Source organism: Catharus ustulatus, chromosome 13 (genome assembly GCF_009819885.2).
Source record: "Catharus ustulatus isolate bCatUst1 chromosome 13, bCatUst1.pri.v2, whole genome shotgun sequence".
Lineage (NCBI taxonomy): Eukaryota > Metazoa > Chordata > Aves > Passeriformes > Turdidae > Catharus > Catharus ustulatus.
This window is the reverse complement of record NC_046233.1, coordinates 19,461,757-19,483,483: the sequence shown is the minus strand read 5'-3', so window position 1 is coordinate 19,483,483 and position 21,727 is coordinate 19,461,757. Positions and strand designations below refer to the sequence as shown.

The 21,727-nt window shown below is 40.1% G+C and overlaps 1 protein-coding gene across 2 annotated transcripts in view; it reads right to left on the bottom strand.

Moving 5' to 3' along the window:
- Positions 1-5,025: 5,025 nt before the first annotated feature.
- Positions 5,026-21,727, bottom strand: part of PPARG (peroxisome proliferator activated receptor gamma) — a 50,293-nt gene continuing 33,591 nt past the window's right edge. For both annotated transcript variants that reach the window (XM_033072010.2, XM_033072009.2), the window contains exons 4-7: positions 20,238-20,376; positions 15,500-15,699; positions 12,020-12,470; positions 5,026-5,615 (exon numbers count right to left, since the gene is read on the bottom strand). In XM_033072010.2, the coding sequence (XP_032927901.1) occupies positions 5,368-5,615; positions 12,020-12,470; positions 15,500-15,699; positions 20,238-20,376 (1,038 nt within the window). In that variant the 3' untranslated portion in view covers positions 5,026-5,367. The remainder of the gene's footprint in view (positions 5,616-12,019; positions 12,471-15,499; positions 15,700-20,237; positions 20,377-21,727) is intronic.

Sequence of the window (21,727 nt, the reverse complement as noted above, 5' to 3'; positions counted from 1 at the left end):
CTTTTTCCTCCCCCCTCCCTCTCCCAGGCCCCTTTTACTCCCCTCCCCCAACAATAAAGGATGTTTTGGAACAGCCTTTTCAGGAAACATTTCCACAGCAAAATGCAGCATCATTTATAATATTTAAAGCTACATTTTTGTTGAGATGGCTTGGCAGGCTTTGCTTGCAAATCTGGCAGGATATGGCCAGCTGAGAGTTAGCACTAACAAACCGAGGATATGCTGACACAACAGAATGCTTTAATCATCCTTGCAGCAAGCAGGACAAGATCTGCTTCTGCACTGCCAACCCTTCCCAGTGTGAGAACCAATGGTGCTGCGTGCTCCTCCTTCCCTCCCCTGCCTCTGGAGACTTCACTTCTCCCTTGCTGTCTCCACTGAACTAAAAAAACCTCGTTGAGTAACAGCATATAACATAATGAGCAATGGATATTCCTCTTGGCCAACGCTCTTATGAAAATGCTCCCCATTTCCAGCACAATAAGGAAGCTTAATAATTAAAAAGAAAACCCTTAACCAGTTTGTGTCTCAATAGAAGGGCTATTTTCACTAGCAGCTAAAGCTCTTCTTTGGCTTTACCCTTTCCTAAAGCAGGCCTGAGAGCCACGTTCAGTTAGAAAATCCCAATTAGGAACTCGTCCCATCTGAGAGCTGGAACTGATCTCAGCCATTCGCAGAAATCTATCGAAGCGAATTCATTTCACATTTAAAAGAAGTCCTGAAACGTTTGACCCCAAAAATCTGAGAGTTGCTGCCTTGACTAATGCTTGCCCAGAGCAAAACTTGCCCAGAGAATTCCTGCTACATGATCTAGCCAAGCTACAGACTTGTAATACTTCAATATTCACCGCATTAAGCAATAAAGAGATGTAGTGAAAGAGACTGTGAATTGAACAATCCTTTCCTATTTTGGGAACATGGAAATTTATAGGTGCTGTTAACTGGCTTTGGTACACTAAAATTTCTTGCAAACATCAAGTCCATGGGGTTCTTAAAAAGAAACAAAGGTAAAATCCTGTGAGACCCTGCACACACACACATCTAACACTGTTAAATTGCATCCAAAGCTGTGGAATCATTTCCTGCTTTCTTCCTTTCTTGGGTCAGTCGTTGCCTCCTGAGTGTTTACTTCAAGCCAGTGAAGATGTGCTGCCTAATTTCCTCTCCATACCCTGCCTATCCAAATGAAAATCCAGAAGTTCAGGAATTGTTTTTCCTACACCCATGGTTTCCAGGTCTGGGTAGTGCTGAGAAGAATGGAAGTACATTTCTTGTATCTGTGGAATTGGATACACCCCTGTGCAGCTGATTTTTGATCACTGCTTTCAGACAAGGCTCTTGGAATGGGATTTATGATGAGACCCACAATTTTTTCCAGTCCTTGAATGAGAACCTGAACTGTTAGATAGGTGATGACTGAGCTGCTGATCCAGGAGGTGTTTGCTGGGGTTGTTCCCCCTCAGTTTTGTTTTCCTCCTCCTATAAACCTCTAGCTGCAGCTTTGAATTGCTTGTGTTTACAAAGTCAATGCCACATCCATTTAAGGGATATTACCTCTTACTTGAAAGGAAAAAAGTCCCATTAAAACTCAACCTCACTCTAGAGTTTACAGCTACAAATCAAATATAAAATCCTGATCTCTCAGGGCTTATCTGTACCCCCAGTGTCTGGAGCCTGGGGTGTGTTAGCTGAGGGAAGGGGCTCAGTCACACAAGGTGGGACAGCAGCTCTTGGGAAGCCCATCTCCCATCTCCCATTTCCCATTTCCCATTTCCCATTTCCCATTTCCCATTTCCCAGTGTTTTGGGGTGCTGAGGCTGGCTGTGTTGGAGAAGGTTCTGCTAGGGATTGCTGGAGGCTGGTGAATTACCTGCACCGGGGGGACAAAAGGGTTTTCCTCACTGCTATGACTAAAATGGTCTGGGCTGCCTTTGCCACGACAGTGGGGATGCTGGAAATGCTTTTCTCTCCTCTCAGTTTTCATCCCAGGCCCTCACAGCAACATTTGCTGGAGACATGGCTACCCATGTTGTCTGAAGAAGGTAATTTTTCCTGTTGAACCTTTGAGCTCCTACAAAGACTGTTCTGATGCCTGGCAGGATGACGGGACTGGGCTGGATGTGAGCAGGGACATCAAATGACTTTCTCTGGACTCAATTGATCTCCAGTTTTTCCTCAGAAAAAGCAGATGAGTGTGAAATACAAGACAGAATAATTGCCCAGAAGTTGCAAAGCCTGTGGGGAATCTCCAGGATCCCATAGCATCCCTGAGGATATGATGATGTAGTGCACAGATGAGTAAAGGAACAGCATACCACCAGCAAAATGAAGCTCTTCAAAAGCAGGCATGTACCAGCTGATTGCTTCAATTCTTGAGCTGTTAAATGTTTTTAGTAGCACTGAAGATCAAAACCCAAATTGTTCATTTATGGCGTAGCACATTCTACCCAAAACTCTAGAGAGTCTGAAAGTATTACAACCTACTGATGAACTCCCATTAGCAAGTTTTTGTTTTTAATAAATAAAGTCCCATAGAAACAGAAAGTATTTACAATTAGATCAAAATTCTGAATATAATTCACAAGAGAAAATGCTATTTTTTGAGAAAATGTTTTCATATCCTCATAACAGTCATTTGTTCTAAATTAGTACATAGCAGTTGTCCATTAAATGAACATTTTTCCCTTAAGACCTATTCTCGTAGAAAAGTATTTTAGGCAAAACTTCTTAACCATGATGTAACCGCTTAGAATCAGAACATGTCAGTGATTAGTAACTCACAATAAAATTAACACTTTGCATGGCTTGAGGAAAACATGGTGAATAATACCAATATGTAAGAGAAGACAGGGTGCAGGGAGAACAATAGATTTTATTAGAACAGCTGATACAACTGAAAGAAAAGTAGAGGCTGTTGGGCATTCAGTGCCTTCATCCTCAAAAATGATAACACCCATTCCTGCAAAACTCCTCTGACTGTGATTACATTGCCACTCTCAAAATATAGCGATTTTTGGACTGAGTGGCTCAGACACTGTCACTGCTGAATGGACAGTTTCAAAAACATTGCCCCTTGCAGGAGTGGGATGAAGCTCTTTGGTTAATGCGCTGCTGGGTTACACAGATTTTTTTCAGTACTTTAACGAAGTACTGAACTCAATTTCCCTGTCAGAGCATCTCAGCCACTTATTTTCAAACAATTTTGAATATTACTCCTGTAAGGACATGCCCAAGAATTCCTTTTTATTTGAAACTCCTTCTGGATTTCCATTTCAAGGGAAGCCAGTGGGAAATTGGATTGTTTAAGAAATGCAGGCTCAGACTGATGGCTCTTGCTGGATGTTGCTGTTCAGGAATTCAGTGTTGGAGCTGGGGTCCATCCCAGTGCCAGCTCATCTCTGATCCACCCTCCATGGGAGGGGTGAGCTCTGCACAATTCTCCCACTAAGGGATGCAAGGCAACACTTCAAATGAACAGTGGGACACAACTTAAACCAGAGAGAGAATATTTTCTTTTGCATTGTAACAGCCATAGAAGTGTGAATGTAATTCCTGCCAGTGCCACACTCAGCTGGAGGCACCTGAAACTTGCAGCAATCCTGCAGTGCTGAGCATGAGCTGAAATGTTGTGTTTGCTCCAGGGCCATCCTTCCTGAGCTACCTGAAATGACCTCACTGCAAGCCTGGCAGGATCAAAGCTGTTCTCTGCAGCCTCACAGTGACTTCATCTCAGTGCAATTCCACCTGTGGACTCTACACCTGCAGGCTGAATGATCCAATTCCCCAAACTTCCTGGTGGGAATAACACTCACTACCGACCTCAGGCCCAGAGGTTACCTGAAATAAGCAGTAGGAAACATTTCCAGGTGTGCAAGGCATGAGCTGAAGGATTAATTTTAATATTTACCTCTCTCAACTTCTTTATTGCATAATTCACATCGACTTAAGAGTTTCAAGGTCTACATTAGGAGCAAAGCCAACTTCTACTCCCTGAAGATCATACACCTACATCACCTCCTGGTCCACTTAGGAATCACCACTCCCCTTGTCTCAGTTTAAGGCACATTTTTTGCTACATAAATAAAATACAGACATGGGGAGGAAACCAAGGGTATTGGGGACCTCTCCTTATTTTGATATGTAAGTTACAAATAGTGGCTTTCCCCCCCAATATTCCCTCTTCAGGTCCACCACTGTGGGTCCCCCCTCTTGGTTTTGTCAGGGGTCACATTCACAAACTATCAGATGTGGGCAGGTGAAATGTGAATCTCTCACCTCAGTACCAAGAATACCCCAAAATGACGCTGTTAGGAAATTTATCTTCTGTTAAATTTGCTCACTCTGCTGTGCTCTGCTCCCTGTGGAACTCTTAGGTGACATTACAGGGCAACACATGCAAGAAAACCAACGACCTCAACAGCAGGAACATCTCCCAGCATCCTTGGATGAACGTCTAGAGCTCAAGTCAAATTCAGGGTGCAGGGTTTCCATCACAGCTTTAGCTTTACATAAGAATTAACCCAAACCTTGCTTTTGTTTAGGAGTTAATTTGTCACAACCTTGCAAATTTCCATGATCTTTTGACTGTTGTTCAATGGCAATTTATCAAATAACTGGGGAAGGTCTTAGGCCAAGAGGTTTGTACCAACCCAACCCATCCCAGCTCAGCTCTGGCTGCTGTGGGCTGGGAATTAGAGTAGCTGCTGCCTCAAACCTGCACGAGCAGAGGAATCAAAAGGACTCTGTGCATATTCTTTCCTTAATTAGCTCTTGAAATGGCATCTCATTTTTCAGTTTGCCCACAAATGACTGTCCTGATTTTTCCTTACACCAAGCCCCCTTTACAGAGCTCTGTCAGTGTCAAATCTTATTATGGAAGGCACGAATATTTTCAGACCTGACACTTCTCCCTTTGGCCTTTGAAACTCTCCTGGGAAGTTACACTAATTTGTGACTGAATTTTATTTTGCTGCTGCGTCGGCAGCACAAAATCGAATGTTTATACTTCAAACATTTCCCTGGAAGTGTTCAAGGAGAAAGGTTTTTATTTAGTTGAAAATTTAACTGCATGCTTGAGTGAAGCATCGATCATACTTGGACAAGTAATTTTAAGAAATAATGTAGTTAAAAAATTAATTCTGAAAATACTGCCAACAATTTCATGATATAGATACTTTTAATATTAAAAGTAAATTGTAAATGTGTCTTTATAAACAATATGCATAAAATAGATCTACTATACTAAGCTCTCTCTTTTTAAATGCTGTTTCACAGTAATTTCTTAGGTACACAAAGTTTTTCCCTCCAAGAAATAGTGCAATCTGAAGAACATACATTATGTCAGGGGATGAAGAACTGCTCTGCTCATTAATACAAGTCCTTGTAGATCTCTTGTAGCAGGGGATGGAGGCTCATGTCTGTCTCGGTTTTCTTGATGACCTGCAGAAGCTGCACGTGCTCCGTGACGATCTGCCTGAGGTCCGTCATTTTCTGCAGCAGCTTTGCAAACAGCTGCGAGGACTCGGGGTGGTTCAGCTTCAGCTGCAGCTCCAGAGCTTGCAAAAGGTTGTCCTGGATGTCTTCAATGGGCTTCACATTTAACAACCCCGGGCGGTCTGGGGAAAAAAGGGGTTGTGAGTTTATCAGCATCGTCACGTCGGGTTTGTACATTAAAACCTTACATGTTCCTCAGCAAATTACAGCTGGCATTTCCTGGGAGCTGTCTGACCATCAGGTGGTTTGTAAGACTTCTCTGGGGTTTGCCCAAAGGGGTTCTAGCACTAGTCTTGGAAACATTTCTCCCGGGGAAAAAAAGGGTTGGGAGTTTACGAGCATCACAGCATCAGTCCTGTGCATTCATTTCTCACACATTTCTGGGCAAATGAAGCCTTTACAGATGGCACTGCCTGAGAGCTGTTTGACCATCAGGGACTGTGTAAGGTTTCACTGGGGTTTGCTAGGAGGGGTTTTAGAACTAGTTTTATAGTCTAGAACTAGGTTTATACTTCACTACAATGTAAAGTGTGTGTAGGAAAAAAAGAGATAGTTGGGGGATAAACAGTGTCTATCAGGTAATTAATTTCTGGAAAATCAACATATACTCTGATGAATTTGCATGTAGCTGCTGCCACTAAAAATGTTTCCCGCTAAGCTGGATGTGAACCCATCAGAATTAAAAAAAAAAAAAAGAAGAGGCATAAACTCAACTTCTACAGTTTATTTGATTCTCCAGCACTGAAAGTTAATGAAATGTTGAACGTCTAACTTTGTTAAATCCTCACACATGAAAGTGACCACCATGGATTTGTTACTGCTAAAATACTTAATACGGGATAATACATCCCAAATAGCATAATGCATCATGAAAAGAGTCAATAATTTAAATAAAATTTGCTGTGTAGCTATGAAATTAATTTCATAGGTTGATCAATAAAAAGCACTGCCTACTGCAAGTCTTAAATCACCTCCCTAAGGCAATAATTCCATTTCAGCAAGGACAGGAGGTTGATCTCTATTAAAAACGTGAAAAATAAGCTGTTATTTCCTGTGATCTTTGTAACCTTTCTAAGCACAGAGTTCTCCTAACTCAGCTCCACTCGTGCTGCACACTGGCAAAAAGGCAGAGAGAAAACAAAGCTCTTTATAAATACATCATGGCTTTACTTCATGGGGAGAAAAAAACTGCAGTGTAAACTAAAAGGCAAAGCTGGCAGGAAAACAAGTAAGTACACAGCCAGGAAAACGAAGGGCACTGATCAGGAAAGGATACTCAGTTCTCCAAGAGGTGAGGTTTAGGCAGAGTTTTTCAAAGAGGGGAATAAAAGTAATTTTGAATATGAACCTGGATATTTGTTTGTCAATGTGCTTATCTTGCAGACACCATTTATTTAGCCCATTCAACTGATAACCCCATAAAATCTGGTTCAGAAAGTCTGGGAGTAAATATAAGAAAAGGTTCTTTTTCATGAATTTCCTTTGGCAGTATTTTTGAGCAGTTTTTAAAAGATACCTAAAGAATTTTTGATAAATGTTAGATATTTATTTTTCGATTACCTGAATGCATTGCATGGGCTGCAGAATTGAGCTGACATTTTTCTGAAACTTGCCAAATTTCAGCCCTTCAAAGTTGGTAATAATTTGGGGTTGTGATAGCTTTAAATTTTCCTTGTGTGCTGCAGCTGAACTCTGAGCTAGCTGGGCATGACTCAGTGTGCAGGGACAGAAAAAATCAGAGAGCACAAAGACATGGCCTTGATTTCCTCTGAGATTCATCTCTGCTTCCCCCTGCTCCTTTGGGGTGGGAATTTTTTGGGGTGTGAGTTTTTCAGGAGCAAATCCCAATGCAAACATTGTGCTTCAGAGACCAGAAGGAAACTCCACTGGGTCTGGAATTTATCAGGAGCCCCCTAAATTGAAGTTCAGCAAGACTGCAGTGGCTAAAATCCTGAAATCCCTTGAAAAACCCCAATCTGATGATTTTCTAATGACCCAGTGGAACCAGAGGCAGAAAAGATGACTCTGACAAAAGCCTAGGAGATCATCAGACGTTATTTTTAAATAAGCCAATTCAAGTGGAAGGAAAATTCCCATTGAAGGCAAAAGAGATTTTTCATGAATGAGAACTGCAGGATACAGGCAATGGTTTTTGGGTGTTGACAGTTTGCTATACTTTCTCAGTTAAAACCTCTTACAGAGGAAAATGCTGTTTCTGTTCCAAGAAACTTATCTAAATCAGGAAAAAAAGGAAGTAAGAGGCAAAAGCTTAAACATCCAGCTATTATGGTATATTTCAAGCTGTTAAAATGCTCTTAAATATATATGCTCCAGCCCAATTTGGTTTTGTACCAAAGGTGAGTTTTGTGCAGTAAGGAGCTGCAGAGGGATGTGCCTTGCAGGAAAAAGGAAAATGCCAGTAGAGCACCACAGCTCCCTGTTATTTATTGTGTTTCTTTATCCACATTTTTTTAATGTTTTCATTCATTGTCCTATGGCTGCTTCAACTGGTTTGAAAACTCTGCAAGAAACTGTTCTAAGTCAGAAAATTTTCACAGTGACTGGGAAAGGCAAACAACCCCAAAGTTCTGAGTGCCAGCAGCACCACTCTGTGTAAATTGGTATTCTGTCCTGTCTCAGGGGAAAACACTTTATTTGTTTATTTACTTACTTATCTGCATGCCTCTATCATGTCCCTACCAATAATTGCAACCTTTTTAACCTGTTCCTCACATATGAAATTGCCACTTGCATGTCTTTACATTTCATTATCTTTGAATGAATGCATTTAAATGCACATTCTAAAATCTCAGTATAAAAAGCCAGGCAAAGATCTGGCTGAGTGAACACATGTGCTCCTTCTTTCTTTTGCTGAGGCAGATGTGACTCAGCAGTTTGGAGTTGTCTTCTGAGACTGTCACATGGATTGCAGTCACCAGGACTTCGGTTCAATGCTTCCAGTGATGACCTGCACTTCTTGCTCTGATTACAAAGCATTTCTTTGTTCTGACAAAGTGCAGGATTCATGTGTCAGTGAAATCGGAATTTCTTGGTAATAGTCAGTGTTAAAACTTCAAATTTTACTTATCTGAGGATGCAGCAAAATAATTGAATACAGTGCTTACACCAGGAGCAGGGACTTGTGGCTTAAAATTTAGGGTAAAAACCACAAGAAAACAGGGAAAGTGACTTTAGAAACACCTCTGGATTTAAATGCCAGTTTGACTGCACATGGACTGACAGAGTGTGGGTCTTTACAGGGATACTCTGCCCCAAACACTGCTGTATCCAAACATTCCTGTATGCAGAAATTTCTCTATCCAAATATTCCTGTATCCAAACACTGTTGTATCCAACCACTGCAGAATATAATTCTCAAAAAATTCGAGTCCATCCGTGCTACAAAATTCCCTTTTGAACTTTTTCTTTGTTTGACAACAGCTTGCTTGAATGAGTTTGCTCAGTTTGTGAATGCCCCAATAAGGCTTGGAGTGTTATCTTTCCTGCCCAAACAGAGCCACTCAACTTGTTCTCCTGAAGCCTTCTTATGACAGATTTCATTTTCAGCTCAGGGGGATGTGATATTTTTAAAGATGCTTCAGTTCTTTTTCATGTATAGCAGAGCACTCACTACTTGAGGATGAGTCTCAGTGGCACAGAGGAAGACTATCTCCTAGAAAAAGCTTTCCAAATCTCCTTTAACCAGAGTGTGTTTTTTAAGGTCACTACAACTGGAAGGATGCTGCAATGAGAGTTTGGTACTGCTGTTGATGGCCAAAAGCATTTTTGTCATACAAACAAGGTAAAATCCTATGCTCACACACAGCCTCTCTGTCTGATCAGCATGAAAATCAGAATACCAGACTTTGTTTGCCATTTGCTTTGTTTTACAGCACCAACAGTAAGAGCAGCTATCCAGAAATGAGTTCAGAGAAACATTTGGAATAGCTGAGGCAGAGAGAGGCTGCACTGAGCAGCTCAGGAACAGGAAAACCAACTGTGGGAGTATTTTCCATCTGTTGCTATTACAGTTAATTTGTCAACTCCCTATTGCTGTGATTTGGGCTTTTTGCCTTTTTAGATAACATGCAAAAGCAGCTGTTTGGTTATCAAAAGGCTGAAGAGTTTTATAGGATTTGTGGCAAATTCCAAACACTTCCCAATGAAAAGCTTTCTCCGTGTGATGTTCCAGCTGTAATTATCTTTCCCTTCCCCTTCTCCTCTTCTGTTGGAACTGCACAAGAGCCAGTCCCCCTGGAGCCAGCAGAATTAGCATAATTTCAGTAGGTAATAACAGGTTCACTGACATTTAGAGCCCCTGGCTGGGATCTTTTTGGGTTTCACCAGTTGGTTTTCTGTTAGAGATGTTTGTACACAGGATTTCGTGAAGGGATTTATGCATTGCAGGATTCCTGCAGCAGGGCAAGTCCTCAAGGTGCTCTGCTTTTGAAATCCTGTTCTCAGTGAAATCATCCTGCTATATTCAAATAATTCTTACAGAAATACAATTTTGCAAGGATGTAGCTCTTACAGAAACACCTGAGACAGCTGAGAAATAAGATTCAGTTTTATACACAAGATATTTTAGTCCCACAGAATGCATCCAGTTCAATAGATATCCCATGATAAAAGCTTTCTTTAATTGGCAACAAAGCTTAATTGTTTTCAAAACATAAACTCCTTTTTCCAAGCAGCTATCACTCTTTTTGCAAAAAAAAAAAAAAAAAAAAAAAAAAAAAAAAAAAGAACATCTGGAAAAAGATAGGGAGGTCTTTGTTATCAAGAAATTAAAAGATCTTCCTAGAAAGGACTGATTTGGGTTTATACAGATTTTTACGTCTCTACAGATTTGTTTGACAGTTTTGCTACAGTTACTTGATTCACATTCATTAGTTCTTTACAGGTCTCTGTTTACAAATTATTCTGGAAAAAAAAAGGCATGCTGAGAAATCTGGTTCAAGTTAATTATTGTATGTGAATAATTGTCCTCCTGCAATCTAAAATGTGAGATTGGCTACATGATTCCTATTTCCTGTGGTGGAAACCAAGCCCTGCTGAGGACAGGGCTTTGCAGAATACAAGTTCCCTTTTTGCAGTTAGAAGTGAATTTTGAGAGGCCTTTTTCTCATCTGTCATATTTCATTATACTAAAAACCACAAAATATTGGCATGTTTGGAGTAGTGCCCTGATAGGCTTGTACCATTTCTCCTCTCCCATCAAAACCAACCGAAAATACACCAGCAAGGTGTTTTCCTTCCTGAATTAATGCAGAGTCCTCAGGAATCATAGTGCCTGAGGTTTGCACAAGGAAATTTCTGGGAGGAATTCCTGGAAGCGGAATTAGCAGGAGGAATTATATGGTGACCCCTTATTTTTCCTGAATGAAACATGGTGCCAGGAGGAACTGGAGGTGATTTTAAATGCAGTTATATCTAAGAGTGCCCTCCCAGCAGCAGGGCAGCTTTTAGGACAATAGTACGAGGTTGTGTTTGATTGCTGCAATGTAATTGAAGAACAAAATCCTCACTGTTGCTCTGCGGAGGAGCTGAATCCAGAGCACTCAGCACATTCCTGCCATGGATATGTGCAGCTCCATGTTGGGCCAAAGTACACACACATCAGTAGGGCAAGATTTTATCTGTGCAACATCACTGCCTTGGGAGTGCTGGCCAAAGGAACAGAGCTTGGATGTGCCTGGGATATCTCTGAATATAAGTGAAATAAACTCTGTAGGCATCAGGAATTCACAAAGCAGAGAGGTGACATCACCTCAGGAGCAGAGAGCACACGGACTGGCTGCAGAACAGCTGAAATTCAGTGGGTTTTCAGTGAAGTGTTGGATGTGGGCAGTCTGACACCTGGGATTTCAGGTTTATGCTTTGCTCAAAGTGTGATGTATGAAGATAAAGCAGAGCAGCTGAGGAAAGCTGAAGAAACACACAATGCCTATTTTGTTTGTTGTTGTTTTTTGTTTTGTTTTGTCTTGTTTTGTTTTGTTTTTAGGACACCATCATTTTCCTGAGAAGAGCATTTCCCTCTCCTTTAAAAGGCAAACAAAACCTTGCAGGAATGGAAGAGCAATGAAAAGCACCACAGCCCCATAAGCCAAACATCACCTATCCTTTGGAATTGTTCTGGAGTCAAAGCTATTTGTGGTCAATTAGCAAGCCACACTATCTAATTGCAGGTTTAAAAAAAAAATCTCCTGCAGAATTTTAGCTCCTGCCAGTGAAATTCCACCCTTCCTGTTTTCCAAAAGATAGCCCTAATTTGGTTTTCTGCCTAAATGAACTGATGACTCAGCAGGCATTTCCAGCTCCATCACTAATATTGGGGCATTTCCATTTTCAGTTTCTGTCTGAAACTGAATAAAGGGCAGACAACAGAAAGAAATTTGAGAATGATTAAAAATGCTCTGTGTAAATGCACTCACTCCCAGCCTGCAGTACTGAGCACTTTGCTCAGGTAGGAGTTAAAATGTCAATTCTATCCTCTAAAATCTCATATAAATAAGAGAGCACTTACCTCCACTTAGGATAATGACAGCTATAAATATTGCCAGGTCACTGTCATCTAATTCCAGTGCATTGAACTTCACAGCAAACTCAAACTTGGGTTCCATAAAGTCACAAAAAGGTTTCCTCAGGCTCTTCAGGAACTCCCGTGTCATGAACCCCTGTCCATCGGATATGAGAACCCCATCTTTATTCATCAGAGAGGCCAGCAGGGTGTAAATGATCTCATGGACCCCGTACTTCAGGAGAGTTACTTGGTCGTTGAGGTCGAGGTTGACGAAGCCCGGGATGTTCTTGGCGAACTCGGTGATCTCCTGCACAGCCTCCACGGAGCGGAACTGGCAGCGCTGGAAGATGCGGATGGCCACCTCCTTGTTCTCCTCCTGCAGGGGGGACACGTGCTTGCACTTGATCTGGTCCTCTCCCATCATTAAAGAGTTCATGTCATAAATAACGAAGGGCTGAAAACAAAAGAAAATTCCATTTACTCCCAATGTCCTTTCCAAGAGTGTCTGACTCCTGAGAAACCCACAGAGAATTCAGCAGCAACCCCTCAGACATCTCTGGGGAACTATCAAGGGTTCGTCAAATAGTTCAATTGTCCTGAGCAACCTTACAAGGGTTCCCAAATAAATTGTCCTAAACCTGTCAGGGTTCCCCAAATAGTTCAATTGTCCTGAGCAACCTTACAAGGGTTCCCAAATAAATTGTCCTAAACCTATCAAGGGTTCCCCAAATAGTTAAATTATCCTAAACCTTACAAGGGTTCCCCAAATAGTTAAATTGTCCTAAACTTATCAAAGGTTCCCTAAATAGTTAAATTGTCCTAAACCTATTAAAAAAGTATCCTCACAATGTTAAAATTATTTACAAAAAGGCCAAGTAAAGTGGAGGAAGGGACACTATTTTAAAGTATGCAGGAGTTTTGCCTTTTTCTTTGTTTGTTTGATTTTTGTTTTATAAAGTGTTCTGAGATTACAGAATTCAAAGTTTTCAATGTTTAAAGAAAGGTTAAAATGATACTACTTTTGCCACAATTATAATGTAACATCTTCTATAAAAGAGAATCTAATGAGTGCAAAGGAACCTTTTTTTTTTTTTTTTACATATGTAAACCCACTCAACTTGTCTTTGGGAAAGAAAAAACAAATACCATGCTACAAACCACAATTCAGAACACAAGAATGAAATAAACTCAACTGGAACAAATCAATTTTGAAAGCAGCTCAGAAAAAGTAGTGCCAGAATACTTGCATTAGGGTCTGGAAACAATCTGTTCCAGAATATGCAAAAGAAGCTCCTGGGTTTAAAGAAGTGGTTATGTGAGGATTTCTCAAATTCATTTGAAGAATCTTTCCCTCAGAGGATTAATGACTGAATAGTTCATTGCTGCATTGAACAAATCCCACTGATATTAACAGGTTTGTTAACATACTTGATTAATTAATTTAAGTACAAGGGTTTATACTCCAACAATTGGACTAAAGAAATAATTTTAAAAATTGAAGGTCATTTATGATTGAAGATTCTAATGCCTTGTAGGGATGCTCATTCTCATGGTTTTATATTTATAGCTCCAGACCATGACATTCCAGTGTGAGGGATCAAATTATTTTCCCACTTGCACTGAGGATTTCAGTGTGAAACTGAAACAACAAACACACTGCACTGAGAAAAGCCAGGAGGAGAAGGAATTTTTCAGGTAATGACATTTTTGGCAGCAGCAAAACCATTAAATATGTATCTGCACATATGGATATGCACACATGTGGAATAGTGGAGTACCAAAACTGCAGAAGATGCTTTTAAAATGCCTATTTTGGTTCTAGGAGGTAATTTCTTTCTGTTCTTCCTAGTGGGAACACCAAGTAGAAGAAAAAGTCATTATTAGTCCAGGTCCACATGCTTTAGAAAGCCTGCATTACACCACTGGCCTATTCATGATAGATGAAAATCAAAAAAGAGTTCAAAATAACCAAAGATTTTTTTTTAATATAAAGATTCAGATGGACTTGAGAGTGGAATCTTCTGTCAAATGAGCTCTGTATATCCCAGGAGATGATGAATTACTAATTCTAGTTTTGATGCACTCACTTGCATATCCAAATGTTTTAAACTAATTCACATCATACAACAACTAAAAAAGAACACGAATTTAAATTATGCCCATTGTAAACGTGTAGCATAGTAAATACAGTAAACATTGATGCTTCAGAGCACCAAATCCATTGACAAAAACATGAAACTTGTAGCCATTAAATAGTGAGTGTCACTCTTTGATTGGTATTTTCAAAAAAAACTTGCAAATTGGCAGCACTGAAAAGCTGGATGCTGTCTACTGGTTTATTGCTGTTTCTAATGTGCCAAAGTTTAAAAAACTTCCAAGAGAAAAGGAGTATTGATTGATGTAATTATACATTTACTGGGTGAGAATTGCAGTGGTGGAACTTCCAGACGTGAGCAGGTTGTGCATCAGTTTCTGCAGAAATAATAAACTTAGGTCAAACTTCATGTATTTCATGCTGAAAAGTTACTCACATTTTAAGTGCCCACCACATCTAAAGTTTTTATGTGAGGGGTACACCCAATTTCTGGGTAACATTAAAATTATTATTTTAACTGCCTTTAAGGAAAGGAAGAAACACCTTTTTTGGAGCCTTTGAGTTCTTTGCTGTCTTTGAAATCATTAGGGAAAATAAAATACAGTCTCTGTTGTAATCCTGACAATAGAGTTTCTGCCAATGATTCTAGAAAATACATCAAGCTAAGAGTTATAAGTTTTGGAAAACTATTTTGTTCCTTAGGTGTTAAAATAGGGTTACCAAAATGGTCAGATATTATTTATTCTCCTCTCACTAACAGAGAAGATTTTTATGCATTGTGAATGAAGTTTCCAAGACAACTCACAAACCCACTTAAAAGTTCATTACTTTTCCAAGGTTTTCCTGTCCATTCTCCTAAAATTCCAACTGCACCAGCACAGGCCACTGATGTGACCTGAGCTAACCCAGAGAAAAGCAGGAATTCATCAGAGCATCGCCAGGATGAGCATCACCACTGTTCAGCCTCACGGCTGGAATGATTTGCCACTTAGGAAAAAGAATATTCCTCAGGGAACTGCAATTCCTGACAGATCGAGAGCCACCTTAAACAGATAGTGTGGGAGATAACCTCTGGGCAAGGAGAAGGAAAACGGGAAGAGAGGATCAGGGAATACACAAAGGTTAAGGTGACCTTCAAATTCTTGTCCTGGTTTCAAGTATTTTATTAGGTGAACTTGGAGTTTTTTCAAATAATGTTTACTTATTCTATCTAAAAACATTTCCTGTGTTTCAGACACAGCTTGAAATGTGCAACTGCCAACAGCAAAGTGGGGTTTTTTTTCAGGTTGGGTGTTCTGTATTTTGCTTTTTTAAGAGCTGCGTCGTCAACTTGGTGAATCGTTTACTCAGAAAAAAAAAGGAAGAAGCAAAAAGAAGAGGGAACTGACTGATTTGTCTGTAGTCTTTCCTGTCAGGATGGCCCTGGCCTTGGCCTTGGTCAGAGGGAAGGATTTGATGTAGGAGTCGTACAGGTGCTTGGCCAGCGCCCGCAGGTCGGCGGACTCGGGGTTCAGTTGGTCGATGTCGCTGGAGATCTCTGCCAGCAGCTTCTCCTTCTCTGCCTGGGGCATCCTCCCGAACCTGATGGCTGAGGGACATTGCAAGAGTTACAAAAAACACATTTCAGTGGCTGTCCTGCCACCTTTATGCACCTCAAAAAGCACTTTTGAATTTTCAGTCACCTTTCAGTGCCTGAAGCTTGTGTTAAACAGGGTTAGGCAAGCAAAGAAAGAGGTTCTCTGCAGTCATTCAGGCAAAACTCCTGAAGAGCTTCACAGAAATGTAAACAAACAAATCTCACAGAGGAAACCATCTCTGTGCCCATTATTACACCTTGCTTAGAAATGCAAACCTGCTGGTGAAAGCCCCTGGTTCAACCTCCAATCTACATAAAATGCAAAGAATATTTAAGATATTTAAGATATTCTGTTGGCCCAGGGTAGGAGCCACCATTGAGTCTTGTATTGTTTTGGGAAAATCACCACATGGAACTGAGATTCTTCCTTTGTTTAGAAAAAAAACCCTCACATGCCTTGCAGGAACAATTCCTAAATAGCTCAGCAGAATTTAAATAGAAAGTGCTATAAAATGTTAACACAAGAATTAAGGAATGGGAAAAAAGGTTGTACAGGGAATAAAAAGCTGGGAAATGCAGAGTTGTCCGTGGTACCTCCATGTATGTGCAGTACTGAAAAGCCAGGAAATGGTTCTACCTCATCCTAGGAGCTCCAAATTGCTCAAATCCCCTCTGCATCTCCTACTTTTCCATCCACTCACTTCTTATCCAAGACTATTTATTCATATGGGGACTGACTGGAGAATGTTTCCAATGAGCCATCAAAATCAAGACTGATTTATCACATGATATTTCAGTAAACAGAATTTATTTTGTTTTATGAAAACAAAATAGAACAAAAGAGCATCCAAACAAGAAACGGAAGGAAGAAATCAAGGTTTTTGCATTTTGGCCCTAGGGGGAAATAGAAATATTACGAATATTTTTTCAGTGATTAGTGTGTTCCTGGGATAAAGGGAAAGTGCTGCTAAGATTACATAGAGATGACTTTACTGCAGATGTTTATTTTGGAAACAAGCAGCCACTTTTCTGTGAGTTTGCTGAAATGTGCTGATGGGCAAACAGGACATTTTTTCCCCAAGAATAAATAGTTATGCCAGAACACATCCCCCCTCTCCACTTTTCCTATATGATATTTATTGATCAGTTGTCTTATTTCATGGCTGTAGAAACAAAGTTGTTTATTTTTATGACTGAACTCCTCTTTCAGCAACCTCAGGCTGTGAGTGACACGTGCTGGATATTTCAGAATTATCTGGGTGTCCTTTATATTAAATTATATTGGACACCAGCAGGAAATGATTCTGTTGTGGGCCTGAGCTGAGGTTTGCAAAAGCAGGTTCATAATCTGGAATTCCACTGGCAGAAGACTCCATTCCATCAAAAGAAAAGGTGATCAGGACTCAAATGTATTTTAAATATAACATTTCATTATAATGTATGCTTTAAATATAACAATTCATTAACAACAAGGAGAGTTGTGAATCAAGCATTCCTAATTTACAATTTCATAGACATAGGATTTTATTTTTCACAGAATAAATTATGCTAAATATATTTAGAATATATTTTTGGTGAGATATCAGATGCAACAGATTCTGTTCAATGTTTATTAGCATTGCAGGCAAAATCAATTTTGTGGGACTAGCCCAGCAGTTTCCTTTTGTAAAAATCCTTGTCACTGTCATTTTCAGGGGGATGAGACAAAAATCAGAGAGAGGCCAGGCAGTGAGAGGTTTATGGGAGGAATTGGGAAAGGGGGATTTTGGATGAGAGGAGAAGGAGGAGGGGCAGATGGTGATACCACTTCCAAAGGTTAGGCTGGGAAAAGGAGAGCCTGGGAGGGATCAGCAGGGGTGGGAAGGGCAGGGAAAAGCCTGGGAGAGCTCTGGAAAGCTGAGGGGGGTTCAGTGGCCGCTGCTCTCCCTGTAATCCCAGACTCTGCAAGTTTGGCAGTAGCCACAGCTGGAACGTGGGGTTCTCTCTCTGCTTCAGCAGTTCCTCCTTTCCCTTGCATTTACAAGATGCTCCAAATGTCAGGAGCAGAGAGCCAAAGGTGAGCACAGTCAGCCCCTCATGCTGTGGTCTATCCTTTGGCTTTCTGTGGAAGAACTGCAATATTTACCCTGAGCCCAGGTTTTGCTGCTTGGAGAAGTTAAATGTGAAAAAGATGATTCTTTACAGACTGTTGTGTAGGACGCTGCTCTTCCGATTGTGTGGATTATTTCTGGGCATAAGGGAGACCCCAAATAGCCCCTAAATACAGTTTGTTACATTGCAAACCACAAAGTAAAGCCAGGCTGGATACCTGTCTGATTTTAGTGGAGATGTGCCCAGAATGAGTTCCCAGAACTGATGACAGAGACATTGCCATGTGCTCTTTTTTTCCCATTCCAGTAGCTGGGTTAATACCAGCAGTACTTTCAGTAGAAGAGAACAAAATAAACGGCATTTAAAAACCAAAACTTCTGCTCAGTGGCACTTCAGAACATAATCTGCACAACTGAGGGTTAAGCCCATACAGCACTGTGGCTAGAGAAGGAAAGGAAAACAATATTCCAAGCATGAGAACACCACTGTCTTCTTTAACCTTTAGCCAAGTGGTATGGAGCATTTCTACATGAAAAAATGTGGCTGTATCTGCTGAGTGTCTCCTTGCAGTCCCCCTTTCGTCCTGATCATTTTGCAATAATACATCCACACAAGGACAGGCACAGACTGGAACCCTCAGGCACAAATAACCCACATTCTGCTTCAAAGCATTTAAAATTCTGTTAATTACCCAACTCGAGTGGCTGAAGTGTAATCTGGAGATGTAACATCAAAATGTGTCCCAGTGCCATTGGTGAAACCCCCTGGTTCCACCTCCAATCTACATAAAATGCAAAGAATATTTCAAATATTCAAATTCTGTTGGCTTGGGGAAGGAACCTGGGCAAGAACACATGTAGTGTTGCTTTTCTTTAGGCTTCTGGGTCCTCAAAGATGAAATTCAGCTCTTTTTTATAAATTTGTTTATAAATTATGAAGGAATGGAGGTGTTTTGTGCAAGGCAATGTAACCACAGCGGACAAAATAGAAAAGGCAAGTGTAGAAGGAAAAGTTTGAATAGAAACACTGAGTCCTTGTTGGGAGAACTCCTGGTTGGAGCAAAGGAAAATGTTCCTTGGAGCCCTGGGGCAAATGGCTTTGCCCTTTTCCTGCCTCCCCTGACTCCTAGAACCTTGTTGGTGCCACAGCTTCTGCTTGGGCAGCAGCTAAAGAGAGAACACAGGTGAAATGTGAACTTTAATTCTAGAATTTTTAAAATTCTAATTCTTTTAATGCTAGAAATGTGAATTTTTATTCTAGATGTTGTAAGCCAGAGAGAATGGTGTGGGCCATCCCTTCCTGATGGAACTGCCTGTGGGTCCCATGGACACAACTGGGAGCTGTGCTGCCAGGCCAGAGGAGAATTTGGCATGCACCTTGAAAATAAGAATAAAAAACCCTCCTGAACTACTATAAAAAATCCCACAGTGGCATTTCAAAATTAGATTTATTTTTAAGTGTTACTGTTGCATCCCAGGAATTTGAAAACTGTATTTTCTATTAACAAAACATTTCCCAGACCAATTTACATTCAGTGCATGTATTAACTGCAAACCACAGTCCAGCTTTCCTCTTGGGGACAGCACACTCATTTTTTATATTGAAAATAATGAAAGTTCTAAAAAACCGCAGAGAAATTATTTTCCCAGTCATGTTTGCAATTCTTTACCCTTAGAATTACATAAGTCTCTATGTTATGACATTTAATTCCTGTTTTTATTCAGCTTTGCCAAAGCAAGGCAACAAAGAATCTTCATTATGTCCTTCTGCCCAAACATTAATAACTATTTCCACATGAATTTCTCTGTTAATTTTCAAGTTCAGAAGGATTTTCTAGAGGAGTATAGTGATATTCTACATGCCATTACTTATGGTAAAGAAGGCAACCACAGATGTGGGTGTCCTAGTAAGGAGGAGGACAGGGACTTTTAAAACTGTACAATTCATGAAAATGAATATTTTCATTTCAAATATGTTGTATTTCAGTATGAGAAGTACTAACTAAGTGATGCCAACAGCCCTTGGTAAGTGACCTTAAATTCAGGTTACTGTTATTCACAAAGCTTCAGATCCTCTAATTCAGCTTTCATAATTAAGTTTTAGGCTTCCAGGAAAGGCATCTTGAGTTCCAGCAGCTAAATGGGTCCAGTCAGAAAATAAGACAGTGAAATAAGACAGCAAGTACACACGGAATATATTCAGAAGGAACTACCAATGAGCAGGAATGATGGAGAGTAAAACCAACTCAAGTTCCATTATGTATGAAAGCAAAAAAATAAAATCTCCACCTATCTGATTTTGATGTTAAAGCAATCTCAAATCATAGGTTACTAAACTCTCTGACACGTATTTCTAAACTGAGGACGTGGGCATCCCAGCAGCACACTCAGCAGTTGTGTTGATGCTCCATGTTATTTTTCAGATGAAGCACTGCTGGTGGAAGCTCCATGTGCACTCACCATTGTGTGACATTCCAACAGCCAGGCATTTCTGAAACCTGCAGTACTGACATTTGTTCCTGCTTTTCTTATGGATCCGGCAGTTCAGATCACACCTGTCGTAAATTAGCTTTAACCTGATTGTTCTTCTAAAAAAGCCCTGCAGAAAGCAGAAAAAAAAACATGGAAAAGAATGCAGGAAACTGCCAGTGCCATGCTGGTCCTTGTGTACCCACCCTGAACACCTGACAGGTGAATTTCCAAGGGAAACAAAGCTCCTGTTGCCATCACCTCTGCTCCTGCCCTGCTCCCACCTTGTTGTTTCCCACTCAGTTTGATAGAGGGATAAAATTCTCAAAAATTTAAAGGGGCTTAAAGGACATCAGGGATGGAATTTAAGAGCACAACTCCAAAGGAAGCAAAGCTCCGTTTGTCCCACTGCTCGTGGGACAATTATTGCGAACCAAACGCGACATTTTCAAAATGGAAAGTTCACTGCCAATGCAGAAAATCTGTTGTAAACCACGACAAACCAAAAATTCTGCCAACAGCAGTTCAATTTTTAGTAAATGAAAATGGTTCTGCGTTATTTCTCTTCTTACAGTTTAAAGATGCTTTTATGGATCAGTCATAATTAATTAATAAAGTTTATCCAGAGTTATCACACTTTTTTCCTTGTAAAATTTTTTTTTTTCCTTACAGGGAATAATACTAAAAGCATAATGCCAACTTTTATTTATGTAATTAACTGTAATTTAACTGCACTTTGTACTTATTGCTTTATGTGTGTTCCTAATTCACTGCTAAGAATTTTATTTAAGTTCTGGATTGGTTCTTTCCTTTTAGTTATTTTCCTCAAGGTACTGAAAATGAAAAAGATTGGAATTTCACATTAAACTCTAATGGTTTTCTTTCAATTAATTATTAATAATTTAATTCTCTGACTTCTCTCATTCTTGAGGACTGAGATTTTTACACCATTCATTTGTCCTTTACATGTTATAAACACTAAATATCACTGACATAAAAAAAAAAATATCAGTGGGGTTTTAAAGCAGAAAGCACATTCCTCAATGGCATCAGACTTTCCTGTAGTCACCTAAAACGTGTAAAATGGGTAAAGAAACTCGAATTAATCAGAATAGCAGAACCTGAATTTTAATTGCTCAAAGTTTTGGAGTTGGGCACGAATTTGCTCTTGCTGTGTTCTAAGAATTCAGATTTTCTGCACATGACGTCCAAATGGAAAGAAATATGCTTGCATCCAGCAGGAGTGAGATATGCTGGCATGATTGAAAGAAGAGGGAAAAATGCACAAAAAAATTGAACAGATCAATACCATCAACAAGAAAATAGCAAGTCAGGTTTTTAAAAACTCCTGCTTATTAAACCATAAATTATGCATGGGAAAATTGACATAAACACTTAAAACTTTTTTTTTCTTTTAAAGTACAAAGGTGTGATTTCACCCAGTGATGATTTAGAGGAAAAGAACGTGAGATGTTGAGAGC